Source organism: Ailuropoda melanoleuca, chromosome 2 (assembly GCF_002007445.2).
Source record: "Ailuropoda melanoleuca isolate Jingjing chromosome 2, ASM200744v2, whole genome shotgun sequence".
NCBI classification, from domain to species: Eukaryota; Metazoa; Chordata; class Mammalia; order Carnivora; family Ursidae; genus Ailuropoda; species Ailuropoda melanoleuca.
Genome location: NC_048219.1, coordinates 177,613,727 through 177,633,370, shown reverse-complemented (window position 1 = coordinate 177,633,370; position 19,644 = coordinate 177,613,727). Strand labels below are relative to the sequence as shown.

General features: G+C 37.6%; 1 protein-coding gene across 2 annotated transcripts in view; it reads left to right on the top strand.

Moving 5' to 3' along the window:
* ABCA12 (ATP binding cassette subfamily A member 12) overlaps nt 1–19,644 on the top strand; it is a 171,502-nt gene that overhangs the window by 113,980 nt on the left and 37,878 nt on the right. For both annotated transcript variants that reach the window (XM_034655128.1, XM_019807562.1), the window contains 11 exons: nt 1,777–1,891; nt 7,799–8,128; nt 9,213–9,282; nt 9,371–9,505; nt 10,938–11,093; nt 12,006–12,192; nt 14,491–14,709; nt 15,919–16,115; nt 16,884–17,044; nt 18,446–18,682; nt 19,226–19,373. In XM_034655128.1, the coding sequence (XP_034511019.1) occupies nt 1,777–1,891; nt 7,799–8,128; nt 9,213–9,282; nt 9,371–9,505; nt 10,938–11,093; nt 12,006–12,192; nt 14,491–14,709; nt 15,919–16,115; nt 16,884–17,044; nt 18,446–18,682; nt 19,226–19,373 (1,955 nt within the window). The remainder of the gene's footprint in view (nt 1–1,776; nt 1,892–7,798; nt 8,129–9,212; nt 9,283–9,370; nt 9,506–10,937; nt 11,094–12,005; nt 12,193–14,490; nt 14,710–15,918; nt 16,116–16,883; nt 17,045–18,445; nt 18,683–19,225; nt 19,374–19,644) is intronic.

Genomic DNA, 19,644 nt, shown 5'->3' with positions numbered 1-19,644 from the left:
TCAGTTAAAAGAAAATTCTCATCTTATTTTCCTGCTCATCTTTTTCCCCTTGTAAATTTTGGCACCTAGGATGGTGGGTACCTGGATTTTCTTTTTTAAGAAGAAAAGTAACTGTACTCTGCTTTCTTCATGGGAGAGTATGACCATAGTATCTTCCAAATACATATAAATTCTTTATTGTATACAAGTGCTCCCACATATATTATTTCCTTTGTTCTCCCAACAACCCCAGTAAGGTAAGAGGGAGCAGGTGGTATTAAGCATATTTTCCTGATGAAAAAACTGAAATCCAAAAGGGTTAAGTAACATGTCCAAAGTTGTATAGCTAGTACCTTACTGGCCCTTCAATTAGGAAACCAGCATTTTCTCCTTATATTAAACCAAAGCTAAACCAAACCAGTCTTAAAATGCACAATCACTTGGAAGAAACATTACAGGGAATATGTTATTAACGAATGAGGGCCTTTGCCTAATTCTAGGGCCAGAAACACCATTAGGGCTGGACCTGAACCAAGAGAAAATTCATTTTACGAATATTGTTTAAGTGCCTACCCCATGCCAGGCAGTTTCCCAGGAACCAAAAAAATTGGATATGGCCCCAACCCTCACTCTTCCCTCATCCAAAAAAAAGCCCAAATAATCCTCATATCTTTGATGGTGATACACTTCTGATGTTAAAGTTATAATGAATGATGGTGATGTCATGTTCCATTAATATTTGCATTTTTCATGAGGAACTTGAAGGTAATTCCTTATCCTTACAGATTAAAAAGGAAATGGCCTTGGTACTGATCTCCAAGTGAAAATGTCAGTGGAGACTACTGTGGAAAACAGGTCAATTTAGAGTTCCTCTCATTGAAAACTACTCATTTGCCTTACCCCATAGAAAGGTGGCTAGTGTCAGAACCATGGTTCTCAAACTATGGTCCCTGGACCAACAACATCAACATCACCTGGGAAATTTTTAAAATGCAAATTCTTTATCCCACTACAGATAAAATAAATCAGAAGCTTATGGGTGAGGCTCTGAAATCTGTGTTTTAGTAAGCCCTTCAGGTGATTGTGATGCATGGTTAACTTCGAGAAACACTGCATTGGAACTTTCTGGTGTCATGGGAGACCACTCAGGAGTATATTTGGAACCTGATGAAGCCGTCCAGTGACTGCCTAGTTTAGCACATTATCAGAAAAGACATTGCTATACTGTGTATGAAACATCTCCTGGAGCATTACTTTGAGGAATCCAAGTTCTTTGTTTGCATTTTAAATTGAATGCTTTGAGTTTTATTTTATTTCATTTGGGAAATTTAGTTTAATAATAACTATGAGCTTCTAAAGAGTAGATAAATACAGTAATTTGGGAAGATATAGCTTTTAGCTAGATAAACCAATCATCATCTAATTTTATATCTGCCTTTTAGATAAGAATTTAGTTTAGACAGAAGGGTTTTGAGCTTTGCAATTATATCTATGTAATAATTATTTTCCTAGACAAGACCTACTCAAACACGCTCTAAACAATATGGTAATTTTATCTAACAGTCCAGAGCTGTTTTTCACTTTTGCAACATTACAGTAAGAAAATCATAGGTGTACTGTTAAGTCAGCTTCACATTTCATAAATAAGGGAGCAATATTAATGACTATTCTCAATTTCAAAACAGGAGTATAATTTCACTGTAAGAGGGGATGTATTCTTTATATATTACAATCTGCATAGATGGTACTCATTTGGGTTGCTGAATTTTTGTTTTTATGTTTTTGTTTTTCTTACAGCTTCCTAACCAGTGTCTCTTATTCTCTTCCAATTGTGCTCATGGTTGCCTGGGTTGTATTTATAGCTGCATTTGTAAAAAAGCTTGTTTATGAGAAAGATCTCCGGCTTCATGAGGTATGTCGAGACTCTCCTCGTATTATGAATAAGATCTGTTTGTGTAATAATTACTATGATTTTCACCATGGCGATACAAACTCAGAAAGCCTGACCTGCTCCTCATGAATTTAAAAAGAAATATTTTATGAATCATAAAGGCAGCTGATACAGCAATATTTTTTTTCTTATAAAGTTACATAGAAGTCATTTTATAAGTGCCTTTGAAAAATGAAATATAAATAATTCTGAATAAAATCTGAGTACAATTTATGATCCTAACAGTAATTTTGTCCAAGAAGTTCCTATAGGACTTAGGATCTAACTCAGGAAGTTTAAATAATAACAGTAAGAACTAGTAAGGTAGGAAGACTGTTGGCATGGTAACTAAATGAGTCCAAATGAAAATAGACACAGATATATGGACATAGACACAGACGTAGTCATAGACAAACAGATGGCTTGTTCCAGCTCCCATGAAGCAAATTCTCTTTCTGGTATACCTCGTCTTCTTCAATTATCTTCTTCTCTGTCTTCCACTGACTCATGATTTATAGCAACTAAGAATTTCATGTTATGCTACTGACTAGGTTAATAATATAATGATGAAAGACAGGATCTGGGATGTAAAGCATGATCTGTTCTGGAGCATGTTCCTCATCATTATCTCCAGATCCCAGGTATCTTACTTCTTAGGATTCATGAAAAAGCGTTGTGTGATTTGGGGATTGTGTTGGAATAAGAACTATGTTATCTGCTCATCCTGTCATGAGTCCATTCTTACACTCACTCCTGCAGCGAAAAGAAAGCAGAAACACTTCAAAACTGGGGCACAATAATTCTTGCAAGGCCTGGCTGACAATCTGACATAATGAGGTTAGAGTAACCTGTTAGCCCACTTGCGCTTTCCAGATTGACTTTGCCAGTGCTCCCAGGCTATTGATTCTTTCTCCTCATAAGGTACAAATTACTGCTTCATGTTTTCTGTGAGCTCAGCCTCAGGTTTCCAGGGGTATCCTAGAGTTTGAACCTATACTTCTTACCTTTTGTATTTGAATTCTGGCTGATCCTCACAGCTGCATTTTTATATTTCAGTTATAATTTGGTAAACTCGTCATCAGCTGGTTTGAGCTCCGTTGTGTTCAGGACTGTGTGCAATGCTTTCTCAATTCCAATTTAGTAACTCAAATCCATGCCCTAAACCAGAATTTTGGTTGCAAGCGCCTACCTTATATTTCTGTTTCAGGTTCCTGGTACTCAGAAGTGACTCTTCACAGACTAAAGGGAAACTTTAAAGTAGAAAACTGTGATAGAAACTGAGTTCTTTTCTACTTCAAAGTAAAGATCTTAAAAGCAGTATTTGTGGCAGAAACACCCAGTAGATATAAGTATTCTATTGTGTATATATCATACACACACTGTATTATTTTGTGTCTGACGATGATGCTCTCTGAGTGCATCTGTAGATGCCACAAAAAAATCAAAGCATAATGAAGAGTTCTTTCTTAACTGAAGACATGAACGACATACTTTTAATGATGAACCAGTTTCTGTTTGGTAGCTTTGTGTCTTCATTTTGCCTGCATCTACTTACAAAATTTAACTACCCGATCTTGGCCGTCAAAGTCATATAGTGGAAGATCACTGAACTTGGAATCAGAGAATCAGGCTTTGAGTCTTCCAGTTCACTTGGACTCAATCAGTTAAACTTTCTAAGTCTTACCATCTAGACTTAATTCAGCAATATATTTCCAGAATGTGGCTCTCTCACTGCCATAACAAGAAAGGCATTCAATCATCCATACTTTATCAATTCTAAGGTCAAGATTTTTTTTCCGTTGCTTCTTAAAGCCTCTGAAATTGGGATGCATTTGATGAGGTGTCATCATTTATTTGGTGGTGATTTTTCTTTCTTGCTGCCACATCAAATAATGGCATGTCTTAAAATCAGCAGCATCCTAAATTCAAAGGAATGCAGTGTATTTGTGAGATGAATTGATGGAACCAGGGGTGGAATGAATGGAATATTCTCAATGCCTCCTGCTCAGCCTTCCTGTACTGCCCATGGTTCTCATCTTACCTCCTCCTTTTAGAAGTGAAAAATCTGGGGCGCCTGGTTGGCACAGCGGTTAAGCATCTGCCTTCAGCTCAGGGCATGATCCTGGCGTTATGGGATCGAGCCCCACATCAGGCTCCTCCGCTATGAGCCTGCTTCTTCCTCTCCTACTCCCCCTGCTTGTGTTCCCTCTCTCGCTGGCTGTCTCTATCTCTGTCGAATAAATAAAATTAAAAAAAAAAAGAAGAAGTGAAAAAGCTAAGCCCAGTAAGTGAGAGGTGGCTTGTGAAAACTGAGGAGTTAGTTAGTGGTAGATCTAGGTCTGGAACTCAAATGTCTTGACTTTCAACCAAACCTTTCCACAGCATCGCTGCTTTTCTTCTCACAGTCTTATTTTTGTAGCATAGACCCTTAAAGACTTTTGAAGATGATGATGGAAAATCTCTTAGGTTACCAGAGACTCAAAATCACTTTTTAATACCATCATTTTAGTATTCACTAAGTTCTAAAGCTTTTAATTCCCTACATCCTTCTCATTCCAATTAAATAAAAAAGGTAAAAAAAAAAAGAAAGAAAAACCTTTTTCCTTCTGTAATTATTGTTAAATCTGGGCAAGAAAACCAAGGTAGTTGCTATTTCAATGAAGCCCTTAATCCTTGACCTTGTTATAGTATGACTCCAGTGAATTCCTTTAACTTGAGGAATTAGCACAAATATTAATGCCCAATAAGTTTGTCGATGAAATTAAGCCTGTAGTTTAAAAAAAGAAAAGAAAACTATTTTGAAATGGCTTTCAGTTGGGTTTTGTTCTGTGTTCCTTTCTTTTAGCAATTAAAATATTAAGGCTATACAAAAACTGATTTACAACACATGGAAAAATACTTTTTCACATTATTTTCTTGATTTATGAGTTAGCTTCTAATATAAGTCATTTATGGGGATTTCAATACTTATATTCAGCTGGAGACAAAATTTGGAGTTTTTCTATCTCAGTTCAGATAGATAACCTAAAATATCTGTGGTCTGGAAAGATGTTACCAAGAATTATGTAAGGGATTTTAGTTCTTTGGTGCTTCACTTTAGACAGTGTTTAGCTTTCTTGATAGACACCATCCATCATACGAGTGGGGATTTGGAACATTGCAGGTAGTGATCACAACATCCTTTATAACTCACTAAAAAACAATAATATAAAAATCTAGTGTTAAGAAAATTTTTAGTTGAGGTAGAAAATGGTATTACTCCTTACAAATTAGTGCTTGACAGATATGAATATTTGTGATTTCTTTCCCTGAAAGCATTAATGTCAATCCCTGTGCATAAGCTTCTCTTGAATGTGGCAACACATTTATCCCAAATCTTACAGAATCCCTTCTCGTTATTTTCTGCCATAAACTGGAGCAAACTCTGACCACTGTAGAGGGTTTTCCTTGAGCAACAGGTTATCAGATATTGATGAATTGCTTCAGGCAGGTTTGGGAGGCTTGAGACAAGTGATTCTTTGATTGGAAAGCTGGCACCTGACATATGTCACTATGAGGAGCATCTAAGGACATCCAGGAAAGTGTAGCCAGACGTTCTCTGTGGGCCATCTTCCATCAGCAACTTTGGTCTTATTTATTATAAAGAAGCTGGCAGTGAATCTGGATAATTTATGGATAACTTACATGCTCTCATTGCTCTTTCTCTTTATGAATAACAGCTGTTCTCCTCATGGCATAAAATCCTGAAGTTTAACACTGAAATTTCGTGCTAGAATGTTAAATAGTAAACACTTTCGGAAGCACCTAACTCAGTCCATTTCAGTAAGAAACAGTGATCATTCTCCAACTTTTACCAACTCTCAGGAATAGGAATCTGATTTCGAGTCTCGAAAATATCAAAATTACAGTGATAAACACCTGTAGTCTGGCCTTCAGGTTTGCCAGATTATCTTTTAATAAGGCTATGAATGGAGAATTTTCTGGATATATAAATGTTTTATACTGCAGCTATCAATTTTTGGGGAAGCAAGTCATGTTTGTTTTGGTCAGCTTGATCTCATGTCCTTGATAGTGTCCTAGATATTTTACATCCACCTTGTGAAATGTATTGACATTGTCTCCTACTGACATACACTGCTGGAGAGAAGATATTTTTCATATAAGCCACATGAAATTAGGTAGTGAATATCAGCTTTGGAGTAGTTATATGTGTCCCATAACTCCCCAGTTAATTATAAACTCAGTTAAATCTCAAAACACAAATAGGAAAGGCAATAAAAAAAGCTAACATATCATGATCATATTTGAATAGGAGAGTGTCTCTAAAATGCAGTTATCGAACATGACATGGTAATTTTCTCAAATGGGTTGGGGAGCAGCGTAAAAATTTTGAAAATAAGACCTGTGAGGTATTTTCTCATACTGATATGTAATTTCGTTTTCAATGATAGATGCATAGCAACTGGAGGAAACCTTCCATAGTGCGTCTTTGCTCCATGCTGGTTTTTTTACTTTGACCCACCCTTCCATGCCTATGGAAACATAAGTTGAGTCTTTACTGCAAAGGGCGGGAGGGCCTGGGAGGAGAGAAGCAGTAAGGAGGGAGGAGGGTGAGGAAGAGGGCAAAGTTAAGAGGAAAAGCCACAGGCTTTTTCTCAGTGGTGATTAGCTTAAGGCCCACAGCTTAGACTGTTGGCAGTCAGGTAGCTGTTTCCATGGCAACAAGAGGAGCAGCAGAGTTATCAAAATGTGATAAGTTGCAAAGGCAGGAAGTAAAATTCACTATTTTACGTGTAGAGCAAAAGATTCAGCACATTCCTTCCCCCCCCCCCCGACAAGTTAGTTTTAAAGGAGGAGGACATTGAAAATCCTTGATTTTTACCCAAAACACTGGATTATAAAGCTGTTAGTGGAGCATTTCTTTTGTTCTTTTTTAAAATGGACTGTTAGTTTCATAAGCTTAGCGTTAATCATGTTTCGTTAAAACTGGAAATGAGGCTATCCAGGTTCCCCCGAAGTGCAACATGTGACCAAATTCAAGACAACCAAGATCCAGGGGAATTTACGTCTTTCAGAATCTCTTTGAGTTAATGCTCAAACGCATCACGCTGGCTGTTTTTCTACCTTAGTGGAATGCCTTGGCCTCCAGGGATATCACTGAGTTATTAAAGAATATAAATTGAGAGAGAGGTATAGATGATCTCAGATACATGAGTTCATTTCAGGTGCATGAATGTCTTTCTGGAAAACATAGGTGACAAACCTGCCCTAAACTCCCAGTGATCTTAAGAATGGGGAAACTGTGCCAAAACACAGAAAGTCTCCCTCTAAAGTTCCATGTTTTAATTCTTACGAGTCAGGTTTCTTCTCTTTCTCTCAGGAACAAGAGTACTGATTGTGTTGTCCATTAATGTTTCTTTTTTTAAAAAATGGAGTTTTATTATCTCAGTCCCTACACCAAATTTGAAATAAACCATGTTTTTCTATGAGCTTGAAATACTCATGACTGTACAAATGTCAAATTCATGTTGTAAAATTCTGCAGGAGACACCATAAATTTTGATAATCTATTCTAAACTAATTTAATCTGGATACATCAGTTAGATACCAGTTATAAAATGAAATTGGAAAAAAAAAAAGAACCTCACCATCCAAATCATCCATTATACTGGGGCACTCTGAAAGCATATAATTTAAAATGGGCTGATGTAAATGGTCATATTAATTTTACATAGCAAGCATGGACAAATCCTTGACTTTTGAAAATCATTAAGATGTCTGGTTCCATATATATGAAGAGTCTCGTGGACATTTTGGCATGGTGCAAGAATCATTGCTATTTGAGAGAATATTGGCTCAAAAGCGGCTAACGCTTTTTCCTTTCCGCAGTACATGAAGATGATGGGTGTGAACTCCTGCAGCCACTTTTTTGCCTGGCTTATAGAGAGCATTGGATTTTTACTGGTGACCATCGTCATCCTCATCGTTATACTCAAGTTTGGCAATATTCTTCCTAAAACAAATGGGTTCATTTTGTTCCTGTATTTTTCGGACTATAGCTTCTCAGTCATTGCCATGAGCTATCTTATCAGTGTCTTTTTCAATAACACCAACATCGCAGCCCTGATTGGAAGCCTCATCTACATCATTGCCTTTTTTCCATTTATTGTTCTGATTACAGTTGAGGATGAGTTGAGCTATGTAATAAAAGTATTCATGGTGAGTCAACTGTCACAACTGAATGGCCAGGGTGTGATAAGAATTGATTCTCCTTACGTTTTTAGACTCTTAAACTGAAAGTTCATTTATCTAATTGAAAGGTTCTATGATTGCAAAATAAGCTTAACTATCCTAATGAGAGTTTTTCCTATATTGCTGTATACTGTACAAGCATAAGACAATGAAAAAGAGACTTTTCTTAACAGCACTTCTGTTAAGAAATAATTTCTGAAGAAAGATAGTTAAAATGTACTATGGTACATTTTAAAGATCATCAAAAATTCTGACTTCTTCTCTGGTCCAATCCCTTAAATATCTTAAAACCTTTATAACTGGAGTTATTCTCCTATATAAATAATTTTCATGGTTTTCATAACTAACACACAGTATTACTTATAGGCATAAAGACAAATGCACTGACAGTATATGATCAATTTTGAGTTCTTTTCTGCTTGTTTCAATTCAAAAGTATTGAATTAATTTAAGAAATTTAATGAAATCGTTAAGAATACTTTGAAATTTGGAAAGTAGAAAAATAAATCTCACTGAGAGTCATATTGAAACTTTGGTGTTTATGGAAATAGTGTTGAATAACTTTCATTTAACATTAACTGCTTTGGGTTAAAAGGACATTAAATTTCTAATGTGTTGCATTATAAGTATTCAATCGATTCGTATTTTAGTGTATTTTAATTCATAGTACTTCTGTTACCTATAATCAATTTATGAAGTAAAAACATCCTCTGGTTCATAATGGTTTTTTTGATTTTAGTCTTAACATTGCATTACCCTGTAATTATCTATTTTATAAATTTCTAAGGAGCATTTACTAAGTATAGATACATGTTTTGGATTTTTGACAAATGTTTTTCAAGTTGTAATTTTCCTGCTTTTGTTTTCTGCTATTCCCTCCTCTCTTCCTTCAGAGTGGTAGTGTGCTTGGTAAGAGACCTCTGTATTTTTAAATGCGCTTAGGGAGTTAGTGTCATTTTTACCTATATAAGTGTCCAAAGTTTTTAGTATGTTTAGATCCCTCTTTCACAAAATCTATAAGAACTATCATTGCCGTTTATTTTCTTCACAGAGTCTGCTGTCCCCAACAGCATTCAGTTATGCAAGTCAATATATTGCAAGATATGAGGAGCAAGGCATTGGTAGGCTCACTTCCTTTAAAACTGGATTTTAGTTTTCACAACTGCAGTATGTCTCACAGAAGAATAAATGTATGTGTTCACTTTTTAGGTCTTCAGTGGGAAAATATGTACAGGTCCCCAGTTCAGGATGATACCACTTCATTTGGCTGGCTGTGCTGTCTAATCCTAGCTGACTCTTTCATTTATTTCCTTATTGCTTGGTATGTCAGGAATGTATTCCCAGGTATGAACATATTTCCTACAGATATATTTTTCTATATAGTTTTCATAATTATAAATCAGCTAATGTAGATTTTCTAATATTTGGTTTGCTATATACAGTCTCAAAAACAAAAAAACAAAACAAAACAAAAAAAAAACTTAGATCCCAGAACTAACCATAATTTTCCAGGATGAGATAATACACTGGTGACTTCTTTCTCTAATGTTCCTTTATTTTATTTTATTTTATTTTAATTATAATTTAAATTTTAATTAGTTAACATACAGTGCAATATTGGTTTCAGGAGTAGAATTCAGTGATTGAACACTTACTCACAACACCAAGTGCTCATCCCAACAAGTGCCCTCCTTAATACCTATCGCCCATCTAATCCATCCCCACCCACCTCCCTCCATCCACCCTCAGTTTGTTCTCTATTGTCAAGAGTCTCTTATGAATTGCTTCCCTCTCTCCCTTTTTTTTTTTTACCCCTTCCCATATGTTCATCTGTTTTGTTTCTTAAATTCCAAATATGAATGATACCATATGGTCTTTGTCTTTCTCTGACTGACTGACTTCACCTAGTATAATATACTCTGGCTCTAGCCAAATCATTGCAAATAGCAAGATTTCATTCTTTTTGATGGCTGGGTCATGTTCCATTGTGTATGTGTACCACATCTTCTTTATCCATTCATCGGTCGATGGATAATTAGGCTCTTTCCCTAGTTTGGCTATTGTTGGTAATCTGATGTTCCTTTAAAAGATGAAGTGGATTAAGAAGCATGGAATCCAGTCTTTTCAAATAGGCTTTTGAGATGTGATAAAGCAAAAACCAGGTCTCTTAATTCTAAGAATTTACCAAATTCCAATGGAAAACACCAGTTGGGTCCCCCATCCTAGGTCTCAAGTAGTCATCACTTTTAACATGCTTGAGAGCTTTTCCATTGTTTTATTGATGTTTGTACATTTTCCTGATCTTCTAAATGAATAAAAGAATATCGTTCCATTTATATAAAATTCCTATAAAGGACAAATATAGAGATAGAAAGCAAATCAGTGATTGTCTAGAACTTGGTAGAAGCAGGGGTTATCTGTAAATGGTCATGAGAAAACTTTTTGAAGCCAAAATGAATGGGTGGTGGTTCGAATGCATGGATGGTGGTGATGGTCACACAACTTTATATTTACTAAAAATCATCTACCCCTATACTGTGATGAGTAAATTTTATGCCATATAATTATACCTTAATGAAGCTGTTTTTAAAAAAGAATAAAAGAGAGCTTACCTTTTTTGCTTTACTTTGGAAACTGAGACTACACTTTAGTTTGATATAGATCAAAGACATGAAAATACTTTCTGAACCGTATATAATGTTCTGTTGTTTAGTTTCTGATGTTTCATGTTAACAATCAACTAATATTTACTCTTCCTAATACATTTTCATTACAGGTACATATGGTGTGGCAGCTCCATGGTATTTTCTAGTCCTTCCTTCCTATTGGAAGGAACGATTGGGATGTACAGACATGAAGCGTGAGAAAAGCAATGGCCTTATGTTTACTAATATCATGATGCAGAACACGAACCCATCTGCTAGTAAGACAAGTAGGTCAACAACAAGCATTATTATGACAGAAGTGATATAAAATTTACATGACTAGTGATTTTAATTAGGTTTTTCTAAATGGTGAAATTATCATCCTTTTAGTCATGGATGAGTATGTCTACACATATGTGTTTAGACTCTTATGGAGATTAAATTGTGGCTTTTTCTGGGCTCATTAGCTCAGTTGGTTAACATATGGAGCTAATTAGGCCAAGATTGTAGATCCCTTTGTGGTCCAGTTAGACACATACAGAGAAAAATTTTGTTCCTTGGCCACAGACTACACCCCCTAGCCATCTGTCACTAGTCAAATAGAGTAACCAAGTTATAAGTACAGATAATTTATCATAGCCCATCACCAACACTGGACACAAACAGTTGAAAGCTCATGACTTACTGACATTGGGTAAGTAGTGCCATCTTTACAAAGTAAGGATGACCCATATCCATGGTCTATTTGTGATTCCTGAAGCACATGTAGGTAGTAATCAATGAACTGGAATCTATAAGCCACAGATCTGAGCTGGCCTTGTCACCATAAAATCACACTTTGTAGACATTTTTTTCCATAAGTTGGTATTATCTTTTCTGATGAGAGGAACAAGACTTAAAAAGACTAATATTTGAGATCTTTGAATAAAGGAGAATTCATTATTATGATACTGTATTCTACGACTACCTATTCTGACGGAAGGGTGATACCAACCTTAGAGAACGGGGTTCCTCACTCTCATTCATTCTTTAACCAGATGACAAGGAGGCTAAAGATAATAGATCATTTGTTTCCAGAATTATTTTTACTTAGAGGGCTGTATTGTTATAGTCTTCAATTTTTAATTAAGGAAAAGTCTAGCTCTAGCTGCCTTTTCCTTCTTTGTGAGCTTAGAATTCTTCTCTTCATTTCCTTCCAGGTCCTGAGTACATTTTTCCCTCCAACATTGAGCCTGAACCTAAAGATCTCACGGTTGGGGTTGCGCTGCATGGGGTCACAAAGATCTATGGCTCAAAAATTGCTGTTGATAACCTCAATCTGAACTTTTATGAAGGACACATTACTTCATTGCTGGGGCCCAATGGAGCCGGGAAAACTACTACAATGTATGTTACTTTTTGAACACTTACTTTTTGAACACTTTTTGAACACTTAATATTTCCTCACCTCTTTCATAAAGAATAATGTTATTACATCTCCCAGATGGATTAAGATAGCTCAATTTGTTTACTGTAAAATGGAGTCTAAATCATAGGTCCCAACCTGCATGCTCAAAAGCCAGATCAGACCCACCCGGTACTTCTTAAAATTTTTTATTTAGTGCCAATATTTTTAAATGGAGAAATGTCCCAATAAAAAGAAATGTTCTTGACATTTCTTGGATAATAGGAAGTTCAGGCAACATTGGGTCCACAGTCCTAGGTAAGGACAGTTGGTTGGGCCTTAGTGGTGACTGTTCTCTTAAAGGGGACATCTGCTTTCTGATTTATTCCTGTTCCCACAAATCTGCACTGTCTCATATGCCCAGTCTGTTCCCTTTATTTGCATTTCTATTCTGGCCTATGTATAATTTTGAGTTTACACACTCTGCTATAAACACACTCAGCCCCAGCTGCTCCTCGCCTTGATTTATGAAGAAAGAAAAGAATCACCAGCCATCAGATACAGATCAAAAAGGCTAGGAGCGGTACATGGGCTGTTCTTTCTCACTCTTCATTTAACCGGCATTTTCCTGTGTCCAAAAGGAGAAGAGATTCAAATGTTTTTAAAGTGACATTCTTTTGAATTTTTTTTGTGACTCACTGCCAGTGCTCTACATGGCTTCGCCGGAAGTCAGTGCTAAGATGCTGTTGCTGCCCTGGTCCTTATTTGAGAAAAAGTGTCAGATGCTGGATATCCTATTTAATATCATCATAAGTAAGCTCAGTGACTGCCAAAATATATTCAAATTAATTTTTCTTTTGTAAATAAGAGGGGACAAAGGAAGGTCATGAAATGAGTGAATGTGCAGCTGCTCTTATTTATAAGGCCTGTTTAAATTCAAAGTTGGCTTTCTAGTGAGCATACAGTGCTTAAAAGTAGGATTTCTAATAGGCAATAAGAGACCAATGAAGAAAAGAGATGGAGAAGGCTCTTGAAGAGGCTCTAATTTTAGCTGAGAAAGTCTCAATTTTAGTCTTCTGAATATAAAGAATGAAGTATATTGTTTGTGGTTCAGTGTGTTTTTATGGGAAGAATTGCATATAATATCGATGCCCTATTTAATCCACGGTAGTCATTTAAGGTCTATTATGCACAAGGAACAAGGTACTAGTTAGGTACTGAGAGAGAGAGTGATGAAAAAATAGGTCCTTTGCCAGATTCGTGGAGCTTACATTTTACTGGAGAAGAGAGATATTAAATACTTGCCAAGTTTACTAACCATCTGAAAGATGATGAACAACCATCTGATAAGATAGAGAATAATCACAGTGTAGAGAAAGGGACTGAAGGTGACCAATGTTCACATGGGAAGGTGAGTTAAGAGACTCTGATGGGGGCACCTGGGTGGCTCAGTTAGTTAACCGTCTGCCTTCGGCTCAGGTCATGATCCCAGGATCAAAGCCTGCATCGGGCTCCCTGCTCAGTGGGGAGCCTGCTTCTCCCTCTCCCTCTGCCTGCTGCTCCCCCTGCTTGTGTGCTCTCTCTTGCTGTCATATAAATAAAATCCTTTAAGAAAAAGAGAGACTATGGTAGTCAGGAGCAAGTGGCAGTGTGGCTTGCACTGTGGTGTGGCTAGGAACATGGGACATATGGGTGGAGGTGGAACACTAAGATAGAAGAAGGATACAAACACAACTTCTGGATTCCAGGCTTGTGCAGCCGGTATATAGGTTAATCATATGGTGAAAGAGGAACATCAGTGGGAACACAGGTTTGAGGGCAAAGATCCTGAATTAAGTTTTAAGCATGCTGAGTTTGAGGATCCTGTAAGATGTCTCATGGAGAAGTGACACTGTCTGTTGGATGTATGGTGCAAGCCTGGAACTGAGTGATGAGGTCTCGGCTAGAGTTGTAAGTTTGAGACTCCATGACTAGAGATACCATCTGCTGCCAGGGAAGTGTGTGAGTTTTTTCAAGGAGAGAGCGTACTTGCAATTAAAGTGCACAGCCATGATCGTCATTGCTACCACAGCCCCATTCCCATCATTGTCACTGGGTAGTATTTATGTAATGCTCTAAATAATTAAAAGCATAAAGGTAATTTCGTATTTGTTCCCATTTAATACCATTTTATTTTGTAGCTTGATCTTGCCTGAGGAAATACACTGTAATATTGTTTGCTAGTGCCTGAGATACATTTAGCCCTAAAATCTAGCCTAAATGTTTGGTTGACACCTAATTTATCATCTCTTCATTTTCAGCTCCATGTTAACTGGCCTGTTTGCGGCCTCAGCAGGTAACATCTTTGTTTATGGAAAAGATCTCAAAACAGACCTCCACACTGTACGGAAGAACATGGGGGTCTGCATGCAGCACGATGTCTTGTTTAGTTACCTCACTACCAAGGAACACCTGCTCTTATATGGCTCCATCAAAGTTCCTCACTGGACTAAAAAGCAGCTACATGAGGAAGTAAAAAGGTCGGTTATAGCAGCAACCAGGATGTGCATTGGTAACGCCTCTCAAAAAGAGGTCAAGCTATGGTAATAATGCCAATAGGAACATAGGAACAATAGGAATATGTCACAAAACAATTGGTTTTTAGTTTTTCTCCTTTTCTGGTATTGTATACATTTTATGTCATTATCTTCACCAGCCAATTATTACACTGAAACTGTATAACTCTCTTCATCTCAGGCTACCATATTGCCCTAAATCCTCTGTTTCTAATGGCTGCTATACCAGGCCAAGCCTCCTAACTGGACACCCAGCTTCTCCTCTCCCTTATATAGTTTATTGTTCAAAGAGCAGCTAGAGTGACCTTTTTAAATGGCAGATCAGACCTTATAACTCCAGGGTTCAAAGCCCTCTGTGGCTTCCCACCACACTCAGTGTGGAACTCTGTAATGTCCTTGTCAAGGCCAAGAGGCCTTACATGACCTGCCCATATCTCACTTCTGATGTCATTTCCATCTACTCTCCCCCCATTCACTGTGCTCTGGGCACACTGGCCAAGTCACAGGCTGGCTTGTGTTCCAGCCGACAGGGCTTCTCACTTACTGTTTCCTCTACCTAGAGCAACCTTCCCCAGATAGCCACTTGACTCACTCCTCCACTTTCCTGGTCTCTGATCAAATGTCACCTTCTCTGAGGGGATGACCATATATAAAATAGATGCTTAAAATAGCATTACCCAGGCACTCCTTATCTCAGGTACCCTGCTTTATGTATTTTTTTATTGCACTTGTCACCACCTGGCAAATTATAAACTTACTTGGGAATATGTTTCTTAACTGAATTTTATCTGCATCCCTCCTGATACATACACACACTAGAACCTAATCTCCTTATGGGTAGGAATATTATCTTCACACTAATTTCCTCCAGCAGCTAAAACATGGTCTGGCACAGAACAGGCAGGCCCTCCATATATATTTTTCAAAGAAACAAATAAAAAATGAGCCATATATATATTCCATTGTTGTATGTTCTGGGTATTAACTTTGTGCCTCCAACTAGATGATAAACAACAAAAAAAACTATATCATGAATCCTCAACAGTGTATTGCACTTTGCTGAGTATGTAATAGTTGTTTAGTAAAGACCTATTACTTAAAGTGCTTATTGTATTTTTTCAATATTCAAATATTTTATCTGTCAAAAGTAACCACCATACATTATTTTTGAAGGACGCTAAAAGATACTGGACTGTATAGCCATCGTCATAAGAGAGTTGGAACGTTGTCAGGAGGAATGAAGAGGAAGTTATCCATATCTATAGCTCTTATCGGTGGATCAGGGGTAGTCATTTTGGATGAACCATCCACTGGAGTTGACCCATGTTCTCGCCGAAGTATATGGGATGTTATATCCAAGAATAAAACTGGTATGAGTACCTTCTTACAATTTCTGTACCCAGCAGTCATAATTTTGCCCTCTGGGATGCATACAACCAAGTTTACACCTTTTCTATTTAGAAGCTCCATTAAGAGTCTCAGATGAGGTCTTCCCCTTTTCAAGTCTTCTCTTCCTGCCACTAAATTTCTGAGTTGGTCAATTAATATCCATGTTGTTGAGCACTTCACTGGCCTTTTTGAGAGCATGCACAGCTGATAGAAGTCCCAAATTCTGCCTCCAGGAGCTTAGAATCTAATTAGAGATACCAAACATACACAAACCAAAATAAACTGAAAACAGGCTAAACAAGTGCTAACAGGATGTGAAGCAAAGAAGCAATCAGAGTAGAGTGGATTAATCAGAGAGGAATATTCAAAAAGTGTTTAAAATTGCTTCTTCATAGTGAAGAAAGTGGGGGAGAGAGACAGAAGCAGAGACAGAGGAAAAATGAAAATGAAGACAAGGGAGCAAAGAAGGAGTTGCTAATGCGCATGCTCTAAATGATGGACGTTTAGCCTTTCGGCACCGTAAATGCTTATTCGCTGCCAACATATAAGAAAACAGCCCTAGATATTTAGTAACACCTCTTCTGAATTCCTCTTTGTTTATTTTGAAAGCTGCTTCTGGTCAGTTTTTCAGTTGGTTCATAAAACGTGCCTCTTCTCATAAATCACAGGATTTACTTGTGCTAACTCTGTAGATCTCGAGAACTGTGTCTACATTTTTCATTCTCAGTTGTTTCCTCTGTGTTTTCAAGCCAGAACAATCATTCTGTCGACACATCACTTGGACGAAGCCGAAGTGCTGAGTGACCGCATCGCCTTCCTGGAGCAGGGTGGGCTGCGCTGCTGCGGGTCGCCATTTTACCTCAAGGAAGCATTTGGTGATGGGTATCACCTCACGCTTACCAAGAAAAAGGTTTGTAAGAGAGAAAATATACCTCATTATAGGGTCATAAATTAATTTTTCTGTGAAATGGAGGCAGAATCTCTCCAACTTTATGAACTGCTAAAATTCATTACTAATATATTAGTTTCATGTTTCGCAAACTTGAGGGAGCATCAGAACACCTGGAGGTCGTGGTTAAACCCAGATTTCTGGCCTCACCCAAAAAGTCTCCGATTCAGTAGGTCTGGGATGGGGCTCCAGAATTGACTACATTTCTAACAAGGGCCCGCGTGATGCTGATGCTCCTGGTCTGGGATCTCACAACGCGAACCAGTGCACTAGGTTTTTACATTAGGCTATCGATCCTCTAAAAAAAGGATCTATAGCCTAAGGTCATTGGTGGAGGATCAGCCTTTTAGTTTCCCTAGCATGTCAGTCTATAATACTAAAAATTAGATTTTTTGCAATAAAGCGAATAAAGAGAATACTGTGTAGTTGTGTATGCACCTTCTGATCAGTACCCCTCAAGTGACAATGTGAAGACCAATTCAGGCCAGTGGTGCTTTGACATCTTTGAAGAACAACAGTGCTGACTAAGGACCCCTGTACCACCTAAAAATAGCATATGATTATCAATACTGTGCAAGATGTGTATGCCATTAGGTAGGCTTTGACTACAGTCATTTATTTTACATCTGAACATCCTAATGACTTCCTAATAAAAAGTAGTTTATTGTTATATTCATTAATTCATTAAGAAATGTATGTATTAGGTGTGTGTTTTGCCTTAGTGTGTGCCCAAAGCACTGTTCTAGATCCTGGGGATATAGCAGTGAACTGATGATATTAAAATCTCTACCCTTATGGAGTTTATATTCTGATAGATTTGGGGAATTCAGATAATACCATTGTTAAGTGTATTATTAAGTATATTAGCAGATGATAAATGCTATGGGTAGAAATATAGAAGAGGAGGGGGAATAGGGAATGCTGAGTGGCGCCATTTTAAGTAGGGTGGGAAGAGAAGGATCTCTGAGAAGATGACAGTTGAACAAGAGTTGGGGCTTGGGAGAGAAGGAGCCATGTCACCATCTGGGGGCAAAGGAACAACAATTGAGAAGGCCCTGAGGAGGGTGTGCCTGAGTTCAAAACTCCCAACAACACAAAGAGGCTGCTATGGCTGGAGGAGGGCAGTGAGTGGTGGGCAGTGAGGCTGGAAAAGGGATGGGGCAGGCGGGAGAATGGAGCCAGTAGAACAGTGACTGTAGACAGCTCTAGGGACCCTGTGGGACAGGGAGCCTTTGGAGGAGGGATGTGTCATCTGACTCAGGGCTGGGTGGCCCGAAAGAGTCTCACCACCCTCTGATGAGGGCCCTTGGGCATCAGCACAGTGTAAAGACAAGGGAGTGGTGACTTCTGGTTTGTCCCTAGAGTCCAAATCTAAGTGCAAATACAACATGTGACACGACGGCCGTGACAGCAATGATCCGATCACACCTCCCTGAAGCCTACCTCAAGGAGGACATCGGGGGAGAGCTTGTGTATGTGCTTCCTCCGTTTAGCACCAAAGTCTCAGGGGCCTACCTGTCACTCCTGAGGGCGCTGGACAATGGCATGGGTGACCTCAATATCGGGTGCTATGGCATTTCAGACACCACCGTGGAAGAGGTGCGTTTCCTCTTTTCTTCAAGCTGATACAACTTCCTGTTCCCTGAGAATAAATATGCATAGTTCTTTAAAAAGAGAAAAGAAATATTTTAAATAAATATTTCACAAAATCAGAAAATCTTAAAACTATCTCAATACCATTCTTATGTAAGATTGACTTCTGAAAACAAACATGTTTATCCAGTTAGAGAACACGTATCCTTCATATACCAAAGTGTTTACTTGGGTGGGGTGGGGGATGACTGAAACAGGGGAAGGGGTTTAAGAGATCCAAACTTCTAGATAAAAAATAAATAAGTCACAGAGATGAAAAGTACAGCATAGGGGATGTAGTCAATAATATTGTAATAAAATTGTAATATTGTAATAAAATTGTATGGTTAAAAAAATGTTCACTCAAAGTCACTGTCAAAAAAATTCATTTAAAGTCACAGTCATTTGTCTCAATAAATGTAATAAAAATTCAAAATCAAAATTGAGCTTAAAAAGTAGATAGGACAAACATGTTTTATGTTAATGAAGTGTTCTGGCTTCTCTTTCTAGGTCTTTCTGAACTTGACTAAAGAGTCACAAAAAAATAGTATGAGTCTTGAGCACTTAACACAAAAGAAAATTGGAAATTCCTGTACCAATGGCATCTCAACTCCCGATGATTTGTCTGTGAGCAGCAGCAATTTCACAGACAGAGATGGTATAAATCTAATGTGCATATTTTGCTTAATTCCAGTAAATGACATACATGAGAAAATCACAGGGCAAAAATTCAGCTTCACATTTTCTTTCTAAATTCAAAAAGAAGAAAGAAATATAAGCTTTTCTTTTTTTAATATGCCTAGTATTAATTAAACAAAATCAAATTCCCTATTTCAAAAATATTTTGAAGAACGTGAAAGAACTTGCTTGTTAGGGTGCTGGTGCCTACTCCTTATACCCACCAGGAGTCATTTTCAAGATGTTAGTTA